The sequence below is a fragment of the Lepisosteus platostomus genome, chromosome 19 (genome assembly GCF_059453375.1).
Source record: "Lepisosteus platostomus isolate fLepPlt1 chromosome 19, fLepPlt1.hap1, whole genome shotgun sequence".
Taxonomy (NCBI): domain Eukaryota; kingdom Metazoa; phylum Chordata; class Actinopteri; order Semionotiformes; family Lepisosteidae; genus Lepisosteus; species Lepisosteus platostomus.
The window spans coordinates 19,360,089-19,381,266 of NC_142629.1; the positions used below are offsets into that span (position 1 = coordinate 19,360,089).

The following is a 21,178-nucleotide window of genomic DNA, read 5'->3' on the forward strand; positions in this document are numbered from 1 at the left end:
ATTATGACTTTTTTTTCAGAAAATATTTGTTCCCGTTTTTTGTGCAGCTGGTGGCAAGCCTGAAAGTGAGCCCAAAGTGTGTTTATTGTGTTTTATCTCTCATTTACAACAAAGATAAAGAGTTCCAAGCTGTGGAACTGCTGCACCTAAACATCAGCATTAACATGCACACTTCTCAAGATAAAATCATGAAGGAGCGACTGGATTAAAAACTCTTAAAATGTCACTTAAATGACCGGTAGGTCAAGATAAAAATGAATGGTAGTGTAAAAAAAGTTTTCAAATGTTCCATGTACTGAAAAATCTCCCTGTATACATTGTTCTGCTGCAACTTTCTGGTCCCTAATCCCAGCGGACACTGGGAACCCCAGGATTTACTGATCTTCCCAACTCCTGCTCAAAGCATGATTCAGTCTGTTAACAATGAGAGGTCAGTTCCATGTGAACAGCAGAACCTGACATAACGATTTTGTTCTGAAGCCTCTTCAAGCTAATAAAAAAACTACCTTAGACTGTCATCCGAATTGTAAGCATACTGATCAATCATCACCTGAATTACACTCTACCTACTTCCCAAAGCACAAAAGGCACTTCCTAAAATTACAAATAATTTTCATTCAGCACGTATTCCATACCATTGCATTTCTTTTTCAACAAAGCTTGACTGAAACATTTGTTTTGGGAAAAACAAACACATTGATCCATTATGATCAAGTAGTTATAGAATATTTGTTTAGCTCTTTTTTCTCTCTTGCAATAAACACTACAAACAAAATCTACTAACTGAAATCATGCAATTTTTGATTCAAAAGCAGATGTTTGTTTAATAACTCAAAAAGTTCAATTTTCAGGTCAAAATAATAACATTAAACCATAGCAAAAAAAATCAGCTGGAGAATTTCTAGCTGCATTCCATTGAACTGTTCTCACCACTGAAGTCCATTTTTCAGCCCGGCATTTATACTCAAGCATAAGAGAAATGTTTCAAAAAGGAGTACACAACTCCTTAAAGTTACATGAATGAGTCAGGACAAAGCTGCAGAATTTATATTTAAATACTTTTTTTGCTTCGTTGCCTGCAATCTAAAATCAATAAAGTGTATGTATTATCAAAATATCAGGATTATTTTATGAATAAACAAACTTCAAATACGAAAATATGCAAGGAGAAGAACATTTAGTATTTGGTAGACTACACAAATACCATTGTACCATGGTAAAGATATGTTAAGGTATAAATTAACCTATAAATGTTTTCAGAAAGCCAAATTTTGATTACTATAAATATCTGAACAGGACTCAAAACATATTAGGCTTTTATATGCAGTTAAGGCTATTACTCCCGGCATTCTCTAGGAATATGTGTTATCATTTATATCTGCGCATCCTCTTTAAACTACACTGCACACAGGAGGAACCTGGACAATTCAATAAAATAAAAAAACCGACCTTCCTAAATTAGATCCAGCAATCTCATCTCACAGCCCAGTAGATTAAGCCTCCATAACGAGCATCGGTGTGACATTAGCCAATTGCTCCATGTCCTTTTCCTCCCAAAACAGGGAAACATTTCGAATTCCTTCCACTTAAAGGAGTTGGGAAACCAATATTTATCAACAATACAAAACTTCAGAGCCCTGCGGGAATTTCCGAAACCCCGGGACAAGCGAGCCGAGTCTCCGGCCGGGCCGCGGGCGGGAGGGGTGCTGTACGTACACGCTGCTGTCCGTCAGAGAAATGGTGTCGGCGTCGCTGGACATGCTCTGCTGCTCGCTGTCGTTGGCGCTGGTGGCAGGCGCCAGGGCGTAGCCGGTGTTGACATAGTAAGGGTTGATGGGCTCCCGCCACGTCCTGCAACACAACAACCACAGCCGTCAGCGCGCCTGGGAAACACCGCACAGCTCACGGGAGCACAGGAAAGATCATGCGACAGATGTTGGGAAAGACATTTCTATAGATTCTATAAAAGATATTTCAAAGCCCTTACAAAGAGTCAATCATACAGTCAAACCCCCGCCACCTCCTTGACTGAATCTATTATTTTAGAGCACATGCTTATTTTAAATTACCTGCAGCGATGATGCATTTCTGTAGCAGTTCTCTCACACATGGCTGAGCAGATAAAATTTCATGGGCAAATGTAAAAAACGTTATCATTAGACAGGGGGTTAAAACTGACAGTGGGGTATATTGAATTTCTTCAATATCAGTAAATTTATATCAGTAAATAATATTACGGTATAAAGCAGCAGCAACAATGAATCACAACCATTGTTTATGTAAAACAGAGAAAAGATGTAGGAAAATATTTCATAAATTCTGGCAAACTTCACATCACAAGTATCACAGAGGGTAGGGAAGCAGAAATAATTGTTCTTACATTATCCCTAACTCACACTAAACCCCTCTGCAAACTCCCAAGCCTTCTGTCTTTTAAGGACTTGCCTATCCCCATCGGGAACTGTTCTCATGATCTTAATGCTGACGTGCATCTTCATCCATGGAGGCCTTCAAGTTCCCTTAGTCTGGTGCTCTCTGAAAGAACAGCCCTTCTCTGACCAGCAGGGTATTTACAGAAGAACATTGCCAGTACAAGGTAGTCCAGGTCAGAGGTTTCCAAGCACAGGACACAGCCTGGTCAGACAACAACATCCAAACTGAGCTCAATTAAATTAAATGAAGCATTAACTGTAGTCAGTCATTTCCAGCAAATGCAACAGTTAAGAGCTGCTCGAGCAAACGTCAAAGGTTTATTTGATTTCTTTTACAGAAGTGCTTCTACAAAAAAGGACAATGGCATTCTGAACTGCAGACCTGAGTGAGCAGACCTGTGCAGAGGATGTACAATGCTAAGAAAAAATGAAAATAGCATCTTCCAGTCCAAGGGTGACAAAATGCACAAACTGTGGTTTAACCTGTTGCATGATTCACACGTTCCAAAAGAACCGTGCACTTATATTATATATGCACTTTGTAGTGCATGAGATCTGAACTTCCCGCCCTCAGAGGAAGAAATGGGAGATTTCTTTGAAATGGAAAAGTAATTTGTAGGACAAAATCAACTGCTTACCACATACACAGCAGGAACAGAGCTGCACTGAGAGGCACATTGAAACCAGAGCTAAAAAGGCTTTTACAATTGGTGAAGAACTGAGTCTCCTTAATACAGAAGATCTACCGCGAGCTATCTGGGGACACGACAGCTTGCAGAGCAGGAGAAGTTCAGCTGTCCGATCACACTGTTGCCAGGAGAGGACATCGTGGACCAGCTGCTGGCAAAAACAAACAGGTCCCAGTGCTTTCTGATCCGTGAGGATGAATCAAATGAGATGGAAAACCTATATTGTTTTTGAAGACGACGTACGTGAAGATTCATTGCACAACAGGGTCCAAGCACATTCAGAGTTGGCGATAACCACATTGTAGGCAGACTCAGCTGGACGCGGTATAATGGTTTGTAACGGCAGCACAGCAGCAGTGACTGCAAGGCTTTGACAACCCCAGTAACAAGTGGCACCTGAACGGGCGTCTGCCCATTGTGCGACACAATGTGCTCGGTAACGTCATGTGTTGACAGCCCTATCAAAACAACCCTATTTGAACTGTAAGAAGAGGGTATGGGTGCCAACTACTAGCAGCTCCTCCTGCACACAGAACCGTGTTGGCTAACGAGAGAGAAAGGCCTGACCAGCCCTGGAGTTAAGAGAACAGTTGCAGATTTCTCCCTCGAACAAAACAACAATCACCATTAACTGTGCGTTTCAATTAAACATCCACATATACACAGTAGCAAGCAAACTCAGTCTCTTACTGGGAGGGAGGACAGCGACTGGCTTTTATAAAATGGCAGATTAAATCATAGTCTTCGGGCTGGGTAATAATTGTGGACAGGACTTTTTTCTAGATTTCTGTAGAAATTTTGGTTAATAAATGAGCACCTGAAGTCTTGGCAAAACAGCTCTTGCCCCTGAGCCAACATGTGAGAGAGGCCTTAATAATAATAATAATAATAATAATAATAATAATAGCTTACGTCTTTTCTGGACCCTCCACTCAAAGCGCTTTACAGGTAATGGGGATCCCCCCACCGCCACCAATGTGCAGCTCCACCAAAATGTTCAAGAAAACCTCATCAGCCTTGCAGATGGATAAAAAGGGCAAACAGCCTTCACACAGCCTCCTGCCTCCAGTAGATCTTTTTGTAAGACGGGTAGATCTTGGTAGAGCTACTACCAAAAACGTTCCCCTGGACATTTTTTAGAAAAAAACTAAGATTACTCATTTAAAAACATGTATTTTGAAATAACTGTATCAAAATAAAAGCCAGTAGTACCATTTCAGGGATATAATGTACCAAATTATGCGTGTTGTTTATTTTATGCAGCTTTTTTTTGTTAATCTATTTCAAGGATGCCAATAATTCTTTTCCGCACTATACAGTATATGCCTGATGTACCAAAATCCCACTTATATGATTCCCTGGGTAAGCTACTATGTACACACGAGTTGAGTTTGCCTGGGATAGGTAATGGGAGAACTGAAACCAGTGGAAAGGCTTTTCTAGCTAAGCAACCATCGCAGCAGCAAGCGGCCCATACCAAATCGTGAAACAACACGCACAACAGGAAACACCTCTGCTTTCAAGTGCACTGCTGCAGAAAGACCTCCAGGCCTGGGTGAAATTCTCCAACACTGTATGGAAAAAAGGGGCAGTGTAATTAGACACAAACCAGCTGATTCAATCATAGTAATGTGTCCGCACTGTGAAACAATCGTATAGCCTTAGATTCTCAGGGTAAGCCGAGCACAGGAGAAACTAGAGCTGCTCTCTTACAAATCCGCCTTTCACATCAGCAGAGGTGGATTCAGAGCTGCAGTCCTCCACAATGAATCAAAGCCGCTAAAACTATCTATGGCAGCCAGTCTCCAAGCTTGCTAAACCCACTGAGGGAGTCACCTCACCAAGTTAAGGACACGCACGGTGGTGATGAAGCAGTTACCAACCTTGGAGTAGGTAAGAAATCTGTTAGACCACAACATTACTACCAAAAGACAAATTGAAGTTGACTGTCCATTCCCTGAGTGTGACATTCTTAAGAGATACACATCTGCTGTGTTTTTCAAAGCTTCTTCCACAGCCCTTTTCAAGCCAGGGGGTTCAATGTTCTTTCAATCTGACAGTACATTTTTTTCTCTCACAGTGTTGCATTTGCCACAGGGATAAGAAACTAGCCCACTTCTCCCAAAAGGCAGATTCCTCAAAAGTGGGAAAACAAAAACGTGAAATGTTAGTTGTTACAGGGATCCTACAACATTTCTCCAGTGATCTGAACAAAGAAGGGCAGGATAATGGCGTTTCAACTGACTCAAAGTGGAGTCTCTGTTCCAGGTGAACTGCTACACAGACCACAGGTCCAGACACTGGGGGCTGTGCTTGCCAGGAGCTCCCAGCTGTGGGATTAGGAATGAACGCCTCTCGACCACAATCACCCCAGAAAGGACCAAAATACAGACCATTTCACACATTTCCACTCCAAAGCCCCTTGAAACTCCTATCAAAGGCTTGTGTTGCTTGCACCATGAACCACACCATACACACTGCTGCTTGAGCCACTAGAGAGATGAGCATCTTTACCCAAAAAAGACCTAAAACAGACGCCCCAAGTTGTGAACAGACATCTGTGACAGCAATGAAATCGAACAAAATACAAACAGACAACAGGGGACAACAAGGGGACAGGCCATTGGGAAATACGGGTGAAGGACACAAACCTCACTGGTTTGCCACAGAGCTGAAAGACACCAACATACCATGTGTAAGTCACACAGTGTTTTTCTTTTGTTACAAATGTTGAATTCATTTGCATTATCATGATTTTCATATCAAAAGAATCAATATCAACATGCTGTCCTCAAAGAAGAAAAAAATGTCAGCTCTACCTATAATGGTTGCTTTTGAAGATAAGGAGCTTCTTAACTAGATGAACACCAGTGGAGTGTTTTGTCACAAACAAAGACCATGCAAACTTTCTGAAATCTCACATTTGTCCTTCCCATTTCATTCCCTGTATAAGCAGATAAAAGTTTTCACATCACAATGCTGTAGATATTACAATACTGCATATATTGTTGAGCAGTTTCCTTCTTGTTTCATGAGTTTTCTAAAATCCACTTTGAGTATTTTTATTTGCAGATACCTTACCATCTTTAATACAATGCCAGTCTTCCTCAAATCAATAAATCACAATTTATATACTGAAAGCATCCCTAATATTGCAGCCTAAGTGATTATATATTTTACACAATCACTTTCGTTTATCACGATCTATCCAGCACAAGTTGTACATCACAGCGGTTTCAAAAATCATTTGAGGCAAATTTGAAACCAAACAATTTTTACAGAGAATTGTAGGTGATTTATAAATGACACAGGCATTCACTTCCATGGCAAGACTGCAGAACAGAATTAACAGTTAAATACCTACAATTCCAGGACGGTGTTTTACCATTTCACATGGCCAGCTGTGAGGGGAGCTGCCGGGGTGGGGAGATTCGAAGACAGCTTGCCACTGCAGGGCTCTGCTCTTGAGGTTTCTGTTATTTTCTGTGGCAAAATTACTCTACATTTGCCACACCATTAAAATTTGAAAGCAAATATTCTCGCAGACATCTATCTGCGCTAATATAGAAAATTAACAAAAGCATGAAGCAGGTGTGTATTCCCAAAGGTCCAGTCAAGAGGAAGATCACTCAGAATGAAAGAGAAAGAAACCTGAACTATCACTTATAGATCCATTGATAAACCATGCTTAAGCAGATTATCAGCTTTTTTCCTCATTTACAAATATAACAATCTTCAGTGTTTCTTTGACTAACAGCCCACACAATTTGTGTTGTACATTTTGATTTAAATAGCAGTTAGTGCTTTCACCTAACGATCTACGCTCAGTTCAGGTCTGCCCAACCCAACTGATCAATATGATGATTAAAAGCAATTAGTAGGCCTAAATTATATACCATTTGTGGAAAATACACAGACACTCAGGTCAATAATGTCTAATAAATAAAAATGCATCACTATATTATGGGCACTGAATCACTTACTGCATTATTTACGGATGAAAGATTTTAGAAAAATAAAGCATCCGGATTTTAGATAATGATTTAATGTTTTAGGGGTCATTTTGATTTATTATTCATTCCCGACTGACCACGACAACACTCCACTGATTTTTACTGCATAAGGCCAAACCGCCGAGCTAACGGCACAGGTGACGAGCTGGCTGGACACGGGAGACTATGTGCCTCGCTTGCGAAGAGATCGATGCCCTCGTGCCATCAGGATGGTGCTGGAGACTGCAACGAGCCAGCAGGCAGGACCCCAGCAACACTGCCTCAATCTCTTGAGCAATGACCAGTGCTTCTTGTTGACCACCTTGACAGGGGTCACTGCGCGTGGCTGTGATAGAAACAATCACACCCCGGTTTGAATTCGAAGATCACAAAACGCAGAATGGGCAGAAACCAGACAACCTGACCTAATTCATATAAAAACAAGATTTTAGCCCCCAAAAAATGGATCAGGACAGTTATTAAACAAACGTATGCCGTGTACTAAATGTCATTTAATTAAGGCTGATCAGACGAGTTTTGGAAAAGGCCATGACAACTACAGATCTAGCAGCAGATCAAGTAGGGGGCTGCGTCAGCATGCGTAGGCTGCAAAAAGGTTTATTCCCTGCTGAAAGGAAAAGGGACAACGTTTCGCCGGTAGAGACTTCTTCAACCAAAGATCTGCACTGTTTTGCCTTGGCTTCTGAAATCCCAGGTTTTCGGTCAGACCAAATTGTTTCTGCCCTTTGCATTAACACCATTAAGTCATTAAAGTGCCATCAGAGTTACCAAAGAGACGACTCAGTACATACCTTTACTGCAGTGCATTAAGAGTTTCAATGCAATCAGAAAGCTAATCATGGGCTTGGTCAGAAGGAAAGGAATATTTGTTAAATATAACAATTATATTCAGCACGCAGAACGCAAATCTCAGCACCACTGCTGTTGCCAGGAGCAAAGGATCTTGCGAGGACGTCAACGCAAGGAGAAGTGAGGGAAAATGCAAACGAAATCAGCAGCTGAAGGCCGGCCACGATCCCAGGCCCGGGTCTGCCTTCACAGAACTCAACGGCAGGACAGCAAGGGCAGGGGGACACGCCTGTGTCCGGGACAGGGGCTCACTGCACCTCCACCAGATTAGTTCCCAATGCCCTCTCTGGGGCACCACAGGGGAAACAGCAGACGTCTACCTGCGCTCCTGACATTCCAGAGAAAGTGATGCCGCAGTTCATGAGCGAGGCTGCCTGGATGGGGATTACTGCAGCTTTTCCTGATTATTCAGAATTTTAAAGTAGCCAGAACCTCCTAATGACTTAAGCAGGCAGGAAAACTGCTTTCCACCAGAGCAGTGGAGGAAAGAAAGAGATGTCAAATGTGGAGCTGCACAATCCTACAGCACTGCTCTATACCTGGAGACTACAACCCTTCTCATATCTAAAAGCCTATGCAACAGGACACATATACAATAACATGTTTCACTAAAAACTCCCCTGTATGCAACTACCACAACAATATTGTGTGTACAGCAGCATGAGCACCTTATAACACAGTGTTACCAGGTCTCAGAACCTAAGCACCGCTGGGCTGGGTCAATATGAAATTTGCCGTGTGGCATGATTGCTGGCACATCATGGCTTATATATGACCTCCTAGATATGAGAGATTTTGGTATTCTTTGAGATGAATAGTGTACACAAAAGTAGTTCTCTATAGGTACATGCTGATTTCTGTTGCTGTGGCCGTCTTTGCGTCAAGCTCGTCATTTGAAACTGGGCTTAATAAATCTACACGGTATGAGACAACTTCAAGCACAGCCTAGAACAGACTATCAGACAACAAAAACCGTGAACTTAAAATATTTCATACTAAAAGTGCCTCCAAATGTTCCCTCTGAACTGGTAAAAGGCGGACTGGAGCGGAGGCGTAGAAGCACATGCGAAACCCGAGGCAGAAATCTTGGGGTATTGTTCTGGACCCATCCTTCCCCCAGGGGGACACACCTCAACTTTCAGAGTTTTCATTTTAACACTTCAACCATCTTTCCGATGAACCGACACCTCCAGCCACTGATCTGGGTAGGCAGAAAACAAGGGAGCATCCACCCACTAGCCGCTGAGGAACTGGGAAGAGCCTGGTGTGGAGAAGAGAGGAGACCCACAGCAGGCCAGGGAGACCGTTCTGGTGCCTGCTAGACTTGTTTATTTCACAAGAAGGAAATATTAAGTAGATCTGGATGAAAAGAAATTCAATAAAAATAAAAGGGATAAAAAACTACTCAAATTAAGTACTGTGCACAGAGAATATCTGTGACTGACAAGATGTCTATAAGGAGACCTACACTACGGGCTGAGCCACAATTTCCTGGTTTACTCATCTGACACACAGTGACTGCTTAACGCAGAGGCTCCTCAAGAAAACCAGCTTTCTGTGTTCAATATCCTACCAGAGTGCAGCAATCACACTGTTTCCCATCACACACTGCTGGCACTAGGACCGCGCTAAAAGAAGGATGAGAATTCTTTGAAAAACTGTGTGAATTTCTCTTGGATAGAAAACACTTACCACGGAGAACTCTGAACACGGCTAAAACATTCAAGTACAAGGATGAGCACAGATCCTTTCGAGAGCAATGGGACCAAGATTTTCTTCTTTGTGCCTTTCAGTGAAGGGAAATGCATGAGCTTCATACATAACAATCCCACTGCCCAATTAAACAAAATAATTTAATTAGATATTTTAAAAGTACACATCAAGAATTAGCTCAGGAAAGAAATGTTTTCACAGGTCATGAAATCACACATGAAGAAAGTAAATGGATAAAACCCTATGCTCTAACAGTCAGATGATGAAAGACTGCATTTTCACAGGCTGCTGACAAAAAGGAGCTTAAGAACAGGGTAAAAACATCAGCTATATAATTTTGCCAGCGTTGAGGTGGGTGTTTGATATCTTTGACCACATCACAAATATCCTTGAGGAAAGGTTTCTTCTGTGTTTGTCAGTCTTGAAATGACTAAAAGTTGGGATATCAGTGATATATTTGTCAGAGCTACAAATGCTGGACTAGATGTGATGACAGTTGTGGTTCCCTTGCAAAACAGAACAACCAGTGAGGAGATAAAAGTTGTTACATTTTACATCGGAAATCTTAAAAGAAGTCTCAACATACAACCAGAATAATCTTTTTTCATATCATCGCATTGAGCATTTGCAAAGTTTTGTAAATAATGCAATGTCAACTGTAGTTCAACTGATTATGTTCAAGCCTGGAACACTATACTTGGTTTTGAATGAGGAATGTAGACACCCAGGATGAGGATCTGCTTTTGCAGAGTAAGATGGTTTTTCAGGGGGTAATATAAGAGCCCATAATATTTAACAGAGGGTTTTGAACCACACTCACTTGTTATTCTTGGAGATGGAGAAATTAATCAATATTTGTTCTAAAGCAACTTGGACCAGTTGTTTTCTGCATTTCTGTATGATGTTACTCAGCACTCCAATGTGTTAAATACGAATGTGCAAGCAAGAAAAAGCCTGTGCATGAACTGCGTCAGAAACATGACCATTGTTTTCCCAAACATGCAGAAAATGATGACTTGATGCTGCCGTCTCCAATGTGCTGAAGGGTAGCGATGGAATTATGGTTCCATCTGTTTTTACAAATGGTGACAAACTTGCTTCTGTTAAAAAATAACGATTTATGCATTTCTCACTTTTTCCACTATTTTGTCCACCCCCTGTGGGTCAGCACATGCCAAATTTAATTAAATCAAGAAATGCCAAATAAAGGAATCTTCTTCGTCTTGCTCTGTAATTGTGAAGCCATTTGAATGCAGGTCATCCATGTCAAAAAATCACAAAATGCCAGGAATCACCATACTAAAATAATATTTTTTCTCTAGAATGCAAGGGATTTTTATCTTTTTTTCAAAATGGTATTTGTGGTCAACATATATTGATCTATTTGGCAGGCAGCCTTAGCCCAATCGACTAACATCCATACCCATTCATGCACCTGAAACTGCTGGGGGTAAAGTCCTCTGCTCTCAGGTATAACAACAGTGTCTCACCTGAGATTTGAACCTCTCCTGTTATGAGTCCAAAACACCAACCACTCCTCCATACTCCTGCCAGAAATGCACATCACTGTGCCAAACTCGACGTGACATAGAGAAATGACACATCACTCACCATTTGACAATTTTCTGGATGTGATTTTCACTGAATACTTATGATTATATTTTCTCTAGTGCCTTGAACATGACTGCCATGTGCAGTCAGAACAGCACAGTGTTTAAAAGGTTCGTTCTGAATAAAGTGTCAGTGAATTCTTGCACAGAGGATGAAAACAAAGGATCTTGTTCAAGGAGGACATTTGATTGAGGATTGAGTAAAGCCTTCAATTGATTTCATCAACTGGTTTGTTAAAGCTACAGTGATAAATATGAATATATGAACAAAGATTTTAACTGTTGTGCAAAGCGCTGACTAGCCAGATGAAAAAGAAAATCTTTAGAAGCTACACTGGATTGGAAGCACAAGAAAGTAAGACAGCAGGTTGTCTCTAGGCTGCCTAGAGCCTGTAAATCAATGTGAAAACATGACTTATCTATTTTGTTTGATTTCGTCATGGATAGAAAATGTAATTAAGATTACTCTGACATGGGTTAATGTTGACAAACTATTCCATTTAAGACTAACATTTTCAAGAACCAAATGACCCAATCCATTCATGCTATAGTCCTCTAGAAAATAAAATCTGCACAATATTTTTAAAAGCTGTGCTATTTCAGGTTTTTCAATCACATTTGCAAAAGGTCTTTTGACATTTCTGCACCTATTAAATTGTAACTCTGTATCTTCCCAATAAATACTACTCATTACTACACATTAAAGATTGTTTTCTTTATTTCTTAAAAAAGATTAATAAGTGCTCCTCCTCTCAAGGATCAACATTATAGACGCACCTTATCACGACCTTCACATTCACAATCAACAAGTATATGTTGATTAAGAACCATACTATTCAAATAACTGAACAGATAAGTGAGAAAAATAAACTTACATCACCTCTCAGCATTAAGACAACTGTTATTTTTATTACTACTATTACAACAACTATTTGTATAATTTCACAGGACAGCCTCAGCGTAGGGTACAAGAGCTTACAAGACTTCAAACGACACACAAGCATACAAATTCATCTCTTACGGACACATTCACACCTTTCAGTACAAGTGGTAATGTTATTACAAAAGACATCACCACTAAGAGGATGTCTGCTATACTGTACATACTGATGCTGTTGTCGACTGAAAGCGTGTAATAAATTCTCTTGAAAACATCCAAACGATTTCATTATTACCATAGCCATAAAACATTATTTATGACCAAAGCAAACTGCAGAGCTTTGGTAAAAGAGGCTGCTTCCTGCACTAAAAATGTGGTACATTTTATACAGTTTACTTTTGCTGGAGAACAGGAAGTAATAAAAACTGAAGTCTACTCAGAATCTCCAACGTTCAAAACGTCTGCAATCCAATGCAAAAAATAATATACAGAGTCTCCACACATCTTTTATTAAGCATTGCTGTTTGAAACAAAGCTCAGACTGAACCCTCTTTTGAAATGTTCATAAACAAGGTGTGAAACAGCTTCATGCTAATCGTACTGATTTCTCTTACACTGCCAGCATGCGGATCCACATTTGAATCAACCGATTTGGTCTCATTTTGCTGTTTTATAGAGAAACAAACTGAACATATGACTAATGTAAAATTCAGTTACAAAACCCAAAGGGTAATCTTAAAAAGCAGTTAAAAATGAAGGTTGTCTTTTTGAAATACAAGCCAACTATTTCACCTAATAAATTAATCATTTGCAAACAACCTCAAAACTGCATTACTTTCAGCAATTAAAATCCTTTCATGCCTTCAGGGTAAAGGAATATAAATTCAGAAAGCAAAAAGGAGGAAGGCACAGTTTTAAACCATCTAAAATTTCTTTATCAAGAACTTCAAATAATAAGAACTAGAAACTCTGGAAACCCAGTATTTAGGGAATTTGTCCTTTACTTCTAAATAACTACTAGGTGACATTTTCTGTTCTGCTTTGGCTTCGTGAAGGAAGATTAAATACTTTACATGGTATTTAATATAATGTATCGATAATTATTCACCATTGCTATGACAGTCCGACTTGAACACAGGAGCATCTAACTGCGAGATCCCTCGGACTGGAAAGTTCAATGGGTTTGCTTGATTCCAGTCTAAATGCACCCGTTTATGCAAGGTGCCTCAGTTGACAGTGCCTGTCGGAGTGGAGACCCTACCATAAAGGACAGGGACATGTCTGTCCTCCGTGTTAGACCTGTGTGGAGACAGATCTGAGGAGGGGTATAAAGACATTTCTCAGGTGTTGAAAGCTCCCAGGATCACAGCCAAGGCCAGCATTACCACCCAGACTCTTCTCAGAGCAGGCCATCACCCCAGACCCAGCGACCACCCCTGACAGAGCTACACGGCTCCATGGCCAGGGCAGGAGAACCTTTGCAGAGGGAAGGACTGGCAGACTCGTCCCTCCATCACAGGGCGCGCACACACTCTCACACCCTGGACAGGACACCAGTCCATCACAGGACATACACACACACTCTCACACCCTGGACAGGACACCAGTCCATCACAGGACATACACACACACTCTCACACCCTGGACAGGACACCAGTCCATCACAGGACACACACACACACACTCTCACACCCTGGACAGGACACCAGTCCATCACAGGACACACACACACAACCGGGACAGGACACCAGTCCATCACAGGACACACACACACACCATGGACAGGACACCAGTCCATCACAGGGGACACTGCCCCTTTAAACTGTTACATATGCCGTGTCAATCGAGTGAAAAAACTGACCGCATTAGAAAACTGGGTTGCAACAGTAACTGTTCAGAAGGGGGTGAACACTTCCGGACGACACTGCGAACGTATACAGATGTTATATAAATACACATCCCGCAGGAAACAGAGGCACCAAACTTATAAACGGCTGGAAGACCCGGAAGCACAGACACTTCCCAGCGGTGCGGCTGGGAACCGCTGCAGTCCGTGACGTCACGGGTACAACCAGCAGGGCCCTGAGTCCTAACAGCCTGCGCCTCCGTGTCTGGTCCAAACACGCACACCTCAGGCTCACTCGCAAGACGCAAACTGACAAGTCAAATGTTTTCTCACTCTGTTAGTTCTCAATAGGAGTTGCGTGTGCATTAGGCAGGACACCTATGTTTAGTGGATGACTGTCAATCACAGCACCCCAAGAAACCGGGGTGACTGGGGATGACATTCTCCAGCCCTCCACCACTGTGCTGCTGGAATGCCAACACCAAACAGCAAAACCCTGTTTGTTTCTCACAGGTAAAAGCCATTTGTAAATCATATTCCTGTTTCTAGACATCTAGGCTGTATTTATAGATTCAGCAAACTAGGAAATATAAAATAATGCCATTCACTTCAACTTTTGTTTATAAAATATTCAGATGTTTGTCATTTATATAGCAAGACATGTAACAAGACTAATTTCCTCATTGAAAAACAATAATGCGCCCTACTGCTACTACGTTTACGTCCCGAGATCATCTTTGCTACAGATTGTTATGAAAAGAGTAATATAGACAGTGTCTAGAAAAACACTGCAAACAGCGACCAGCGAATTATTTTAACAATTAAATTCCTCAGTTTGAGCAGACTGCTTTAAAATACTCATCTTTTTTAATACGTACATCAGCTGTAATTTAACCCAAAGAGACACACCGGAAGAGGATGGATACTTTTGTAAAGCACCATGTAAATATATATATATAGTGGGGACGCCTTATTGATTAATGATTCTGATGCATATCATGTTTAAAAACAGAGCTGCTAAAAGCCATAGTGTATTCTTCCCCACAGTCAGCTGAGCTCTAGCCCACACAGCACAAGTCTTCAGTCAGAGCTGAATTTCTGATTCCTTCCTTGCACCCCGAGACTGGCACAGACCTGGAGGGGTTTGAGAGGCTGTACCTGTACTCCGTGCTGTCCTGGTAGCGCCGGCTCGTGACGGCCCGCTGGGGGGCCGTCTCCATCAGCAGCTTCTGCGTCAGCCGGCTGGTCGGGGTCGGGTCACTCTCCTGCTGCTCTTCCGGCTCCTGGTCGCATTTCCATTCCTCGTCCTCGTTCAAGGTGGGTAAATATCCAGGCAGGACCTTGCCGTTCCCAGACACGGAGCTCTGGTCACTGTACAGCTTGGGGCTCTCGCCCCCTGTCCTTGTGTATTCCAAATAGATGTCGGACTTGAGGAACACCGGGTAGGTGTTCTCCTCCATCATGGTCTGGATCTCAGTCTGGGCCTGGTCGAACATGGCGGGATCGATGTGCAGCCTCACCACGCAGTCCTTGATGAAGCTCTTGGTGGCAGGCTTGATCTGCCGCGACACGATGCCGTTGCTGTCCAGGATGTACTTCTTGTAGATGGCCTTGGCCAGCTTCAGCTTCTTCTCTTCGTTGCCCTCGCTGGTCTCCAGCTTGCGGAAGCCGCTGCAGGCGAACCAGAAGTCCAGCAGGTCCGCGCAGTCCTCCTGCTTCAGGAAGGTGCGGAAGAGGTGAATCCCATCTTGGTCGTCCAGGAGCGAGTGGAGCGACTCTGCCCACTTCAGGTAGGGCGGCGTGGGCGAGGCGCTGCCCTCGGGCTCGTAGCCCAGGTCCAGGTCGGGCCTGCGCGGCGTGGGCGTGGCGGTGGAGGCCTCGCTCTTGAGGCCCTCGGCCTTGGCGGAGTAGAAGCTGTGGCTGTACTGCCGGACATCGCTGGCCACCAGCTCGCCCTCCTCCCCCGGGACGGGGGGCCTCGGAGCGTCCTCAGTAAAGCTGCCCCCTACGTCCACTGGGAACCTCTTCTCTCTCACACTCATTCTGACGGCGGCTCTTCACCCAGTCCCAGTAAAGCCCAAATTTGATCACAATTAAATCCAGACTTCTACAAGTACTGCTGCCAAAGAATTCCTCCTGGGAAAAAAAAAGAAAAATGAACATTAGTAAAGCAGTTTATTAGCATTTGCAGACTTGCCCATTTTTTTCCCAGTCTACATCAGGAAAGCAGAATCAAACCCCAGTCCCGGACAACCTGCCCTCTCCTTGCACAATTGAGCTCACAATTGAGCTGAACGAAGTGGTATCTGCCCCTCTTTCTGGGAAAAGTACATCCCTGTTTTCTCAGAAGTTTTGTCACTTTTGTCACAGATTTCAACATGGCCCATCTTCAGAGAAGGTGGCGGTTGTTCACCTCATGTTTGTAAAAAACGACAGAAAATTAGACCAGTTGTCAAACTTCTGTGCTCAAGGTTTCTGCCATCTTTTGACCACAGACAATTATGCTCTGCATTTCCATGCAAAAGTCCATTCCATCTAACATACAGAAAGCTTTGAGTTCTCCTTGAACGTCTCTAGGAACTAGAATGCCAACTGGATAGGGACTTCACAACAGAGGTGAAACATTAATCACACAGCAAACTGCCTCCTGTAGCTGAAAGGAACCAGCTAAGGCTGACCACGGCACCATCTACTAAATCTACAAACCCCAGGTCTCTGTATGTCAAATGTTATACTGCCAACATTAATTATTTCAAAATCCAGAAGGCATTTCCATCCAGAAATATTTCTCTTCTGTCCGTTCCTAATATATGTATGTATATTTCAGGAAAGAGAGGAAAATGCATACCAGAGGTTATTGTCCAACAGAAACCAATCATTGTAATAAATTGAGTAGGATGCAATTGTTACATTCCATAACGATTTACTGGGTACTGTCAACATTTCAGCAAATAAAAGCCTTCAACAGGACATATCCACGTACTCTGACATCGTACAATTTTATAGAGTGGAGGATGTGTATCCTGCCAATCTTTATTCTCTAACAAGTGTATACAATTCAAAGATGTCAAACAATCTTACACTCAGACAACACAGAAATGTAATTGATTTTATAAAAAAGGTTTTAGATAAATAATTCTAAATTGAAGTCACCCCTGTATTGCTCGTGGAGTTTAAAGCCTGTCTCGTTACTGCAATGTTAATCACTTTCTGTGAATGTTTCTGAAATAATGTAAAAGGCGTTTTGGAAGAAAAACACAATTTCTGAGCTCACTGCAAACCCTAAGGTTTACAAGAGGTCATTAAATCAGCTTGAGTTCTGAACGTGATTTGGTCTACACAAACAGGACCCATTGCAAGCATGTACACTTCTGAGGTTAGAAAAGCAACAGCAGCAGGTCCAGCGTAATGCGCCTGGACTGTGAGGCTTGTGGGCACACTCGCCGATGTGACCTGGCCTAAAATATTTCATTCCCTTGCTGAAAAATGCTTTGCAGCAGCTCGGAATCCAGGTAACTCTTCTGCCAGCTGGGACCCTGTAGAAGAGGCACAAGCTCTGAGGTTCAATATTAATAAGAGCTACATGACGTATGGAAGGTGCGGTGCACAGGCCTATAGATACGACAACGGAGAGCTGAATTTTCCAATAGGATCACCCTGAACATGTCCTTTTACTAGAAGAACTTTCTCTTCCTGGAATGCTCAACTGCAGCACTGTTACCCTGATCTTCCCACAGAGTGTGTTAACAATTCTGTCCTGGAGAAAACTCCTGCTAGTGCTAAGTGCACATATCTATACATGTTAAAAGCTGAACCCACCGGGGTTAGGAAGGTTCTTTAAAGACCAGGCTGTCGCTGTGAATTGTGGGTATGAATATTAATTAGCTCCTGACACATCAAGGCTTGGAAGGTACTCAAGACCAAGCAGCTGTACACCTATAATAATAATAATAATAATAATAATAGCTTACACTTATATAGCGCTTTTTCTGGACACTCCACTCAAAGCGCTATATACACACATACAGGCTAGAAGACGAATACGCTGCATGGCGAGTGTCATTTACCTGTTATGCTATTGAGCTCTATATAAACAGCCCAAGGAACTAATCAAGATCTTTGCAGACTGTCTTTAATTTAAGCTGTGTCTGTATTTAGACTCGAGCATCAATCAATCAGTCCTCGGTCTGAACACTAATAGGAGCTTTACCGGTATGTTTGATGAATCTACTGATTAATCACAGAACCAAGAGGTACAAAGTTCTCCTCTACACAATAAGTTCTGAAATATTTATTTCAGCCAGTTAACTAACTGGTGGCGTGATATTTATTCATCAAGTTTAAAAGCATACACTGAGAAATGTGATCATGAGAGAATAGGGTGCCACCCAAAAACTGTACCATTTTTTGTCCTGAATATAATTTTTACTGACATGTGCTTTGATGAATGAGTTAATTCTCTGTTCAATATTGATTTTATATTTGTACATCAAAAGCAGGAATAAACACTGTAGTGTAAATACCCATGTCCTTTAAAAACCATCTACATCAACATTTAATTTTTTCTTACTTTCAGAACTGCATTTGTTTAATTTTAACATATTGAACTGAAACCAATCCAATCAACTTTGCCATCGGGCATAAACATCATATTTTGACAAACTAATCAGTGCGCTACCAAACAATATATAACAGGCAGGGCCTGTGATGGGAAACCCAGAGATACACGTAAGAGGCATGCAGACCCTGAGCAGAGGACAAATGCTCTGCAAATCCCACATTTTACAAAATGAGAAACAGATCAGCTCACTGCTCTGAAGGTATGCCAATTATACACATTATTTCACAATTTGATTAATCAACACACAGCATTTTTACATTTGATTTCCAACTGTGCAAGGTAAAACCATGCTTAGCTCTTCCTTGAAGCCTGTATAAGAGCTCTCCAGAAAGCATTTTAAAGGGCTTGCGTATATTGTATTGCTTATTGTTTGAGGCAGATTTGTCTAAAAATTAATGCACTGCTTTCTTAAGAGACTCCCAATTTATTCAGTCACAAAATACATTCTGAAATAAAACGTCCATCGATGGTGGAAATAATACTGGCCAACAGGACTGCTTTCCACAACTATTAGATCAGGAAGTACAAGCATTTTATTCACAGTTCCAAAGTTGAAAACACATCAATTGTACAGTTAAAGCACTCGGTTTACAACCTGCCCACCTCAGGCACACATTGTCCAACAACGTGCTCTTTTCATGTGTCACTGCCAGAACAGAGGTACAATTTCGATTCCTCGACTATCCGTGCAAAATGCTTTAGGTGGAACCCCTGTCTTTATGCGTCTCTGCCTAAATTGCAGTTGCCCCCACTTTCCTCCTGCAACGCTGATAAAAACGGTCTAAAATGAAAAGGTTGAGCACACTGTATTTCATCTGAAGTGCAGCTGTGCGAGCTGCTGCAATGTCTAAAACGCGGCTCTCCCCAGAATAAAGTGAAATTGTGAGCGAACGCAAAGCCCACCGCACGTCATTTTGGGGGGAGAAAAAAAAACATACAAGCGACAGAAGCGTTTCACTTCCGAGTGACTTCATTCTCCTTCGTGAACCGCGGTAACTACAGAAAACCAAGAGGCGTTATGTTTCGACATTTCACAACACACGTTAAAAATGGAGAATACTTTTTTTTTTGCCTTTGCCCCCCGAAGTTACCTGCTCTGCCAAAACTCCGCGATACGGCTCTCCCTTACGCACGCTCTTTGATCTCCCTCCCCCTGACACACACAGACCGGCTCTGTGATACGATATCAGTCTGAAAACTGTGTAACCACGTACCCGCAGCTACGCCGCGTAAAAAAATAATCACAAAAAATAACGCGTTCAGGAGCAGGCCGACACATTTTAGCGGAGCCCGGGCTTGTGCAGGGGGTCTGCGCAGCGTGCCGCCCCCCCGCCGGGCGCTTTGAAGTGCGGCTCCACACTGAGCGCACGTCTTGGCCTCTGCGAGTCTCGGCAGCAGAGGCCGGTGGGGGAAGGGAGGCAGCACCAAACTCCACACACAGCCAGGCCCTCTTCCCCAGCCGACCGACTTGCACACAACTTCAGGAGATTATTCGCGGCCGCGCAGCGCCGGCCCGGCCGGGGTCGCCCACCGGCACGGACAGCCCCCCGATCCCCACCCCCGGCCGCTCAGACCCGCACGGCCCCGGCACGAAAACCCGCTCGGGCTCGAGTTTGATTCAAACACGGCAAAGCGAGGGCACATTTCATCCCTGGCTTACCGCAATCCTACACCCCGGGCTGCTGGCAATAAAAAAAAAGTTTATCACTTTACCCGTGAAAGCCTGCTGCCCTTTTTCGAGTGCATCGGGAATCCCGGCGTTTGCAGCCCTTTGTGAATCGTGTCATGGGGACGAGTTGCAAGAGTTTAAAAATAACAAAGAAAACAATCCGTCCTCCTCCACCTCCCCACAGCGCGCTCTCTCACTTATTCTGGCTCTGTCGGTGTGTGTACGAGAACAGCAGGCGGAGCTCACCAGCGCCACCAGCGCTCAAAACCTCGAGCGCTGCCTGGGAAAACACACAAGGAGAAGGAGCCTACTGTATGTGCTGTGCCATACTGGGCTTCCGCACACGGAAAGAGGAAAATTTAGGGGGAAACGGCCATTCTGGTAACAAACCAGTAAGCTGTACCACCCCAGGCGTCGACGAGCGCCCCTCAGATCTCACAGCATACGACCGAACTAGCGGATCATGGAGACGAGGCAGGAAAATTCACCTGGATTTCAGTCGATTGAGCCACACAAGGCTCTCGTCACAGACTCCAACCACCCCCCCCAAAAAAAAACAAACTCATTTTGTAATGCAGATGTGACAGATCATACAAAATTCATCATTACCTGCACCAACAGGTCTACGCCAAAGCACACACCTTTCTTATAGCGCCCTGCTCCCTGATGAAATTCTAAATTCATACTGATGAGTGAGATCTGCAAAACGTCTCTCTACATCAAAAAACAAACTACCGTCTTTCATCAGCAACACAGGCACACTGTTTAAATCCTATATATGTGCAATAAAGTCTTCATTAAAACCATGTTTTATTTGCATTTTTCACATTCTTTCCCAAAATGACAGTTACACTAC

General features: G+C 42.8%; 1 protein-coding gene across 6 annotated transcripts in view; it reads right to left on the reverse strand.

The window, feature by feature from the left end:
* The window catches only part of axin1 (axin 1), a 69,177-nt gene that overhangs the window by 13,744 nt on the left and 34,255 nt on the right, over positions 1–21,178 (reverse strand). For 2 of the 6 annotated variants that reach the window (XR_015928609.1, XM_088613420.1), the window contains exons 1-3: positions 20,367–20,546; positions 15,191–16,168; positions 1,717–1,851 (exon numbers count right to left, since the gene is read on the reverse strand). Coding sequence is in view for 5 of the 6 variants with exons in the window: in XM_088613420.1 (XP_088469546.1) it covers positions 1,717–1,851; positions 15,191–16,074 (1,019 nt within the window). In the remaining variant the exon portion in view is untranslated. The other 4 variants (XM_088613422.1, XM_088613421.1, XM_088613425.1 and 1 more) reach the window with 3 other exon arrangements.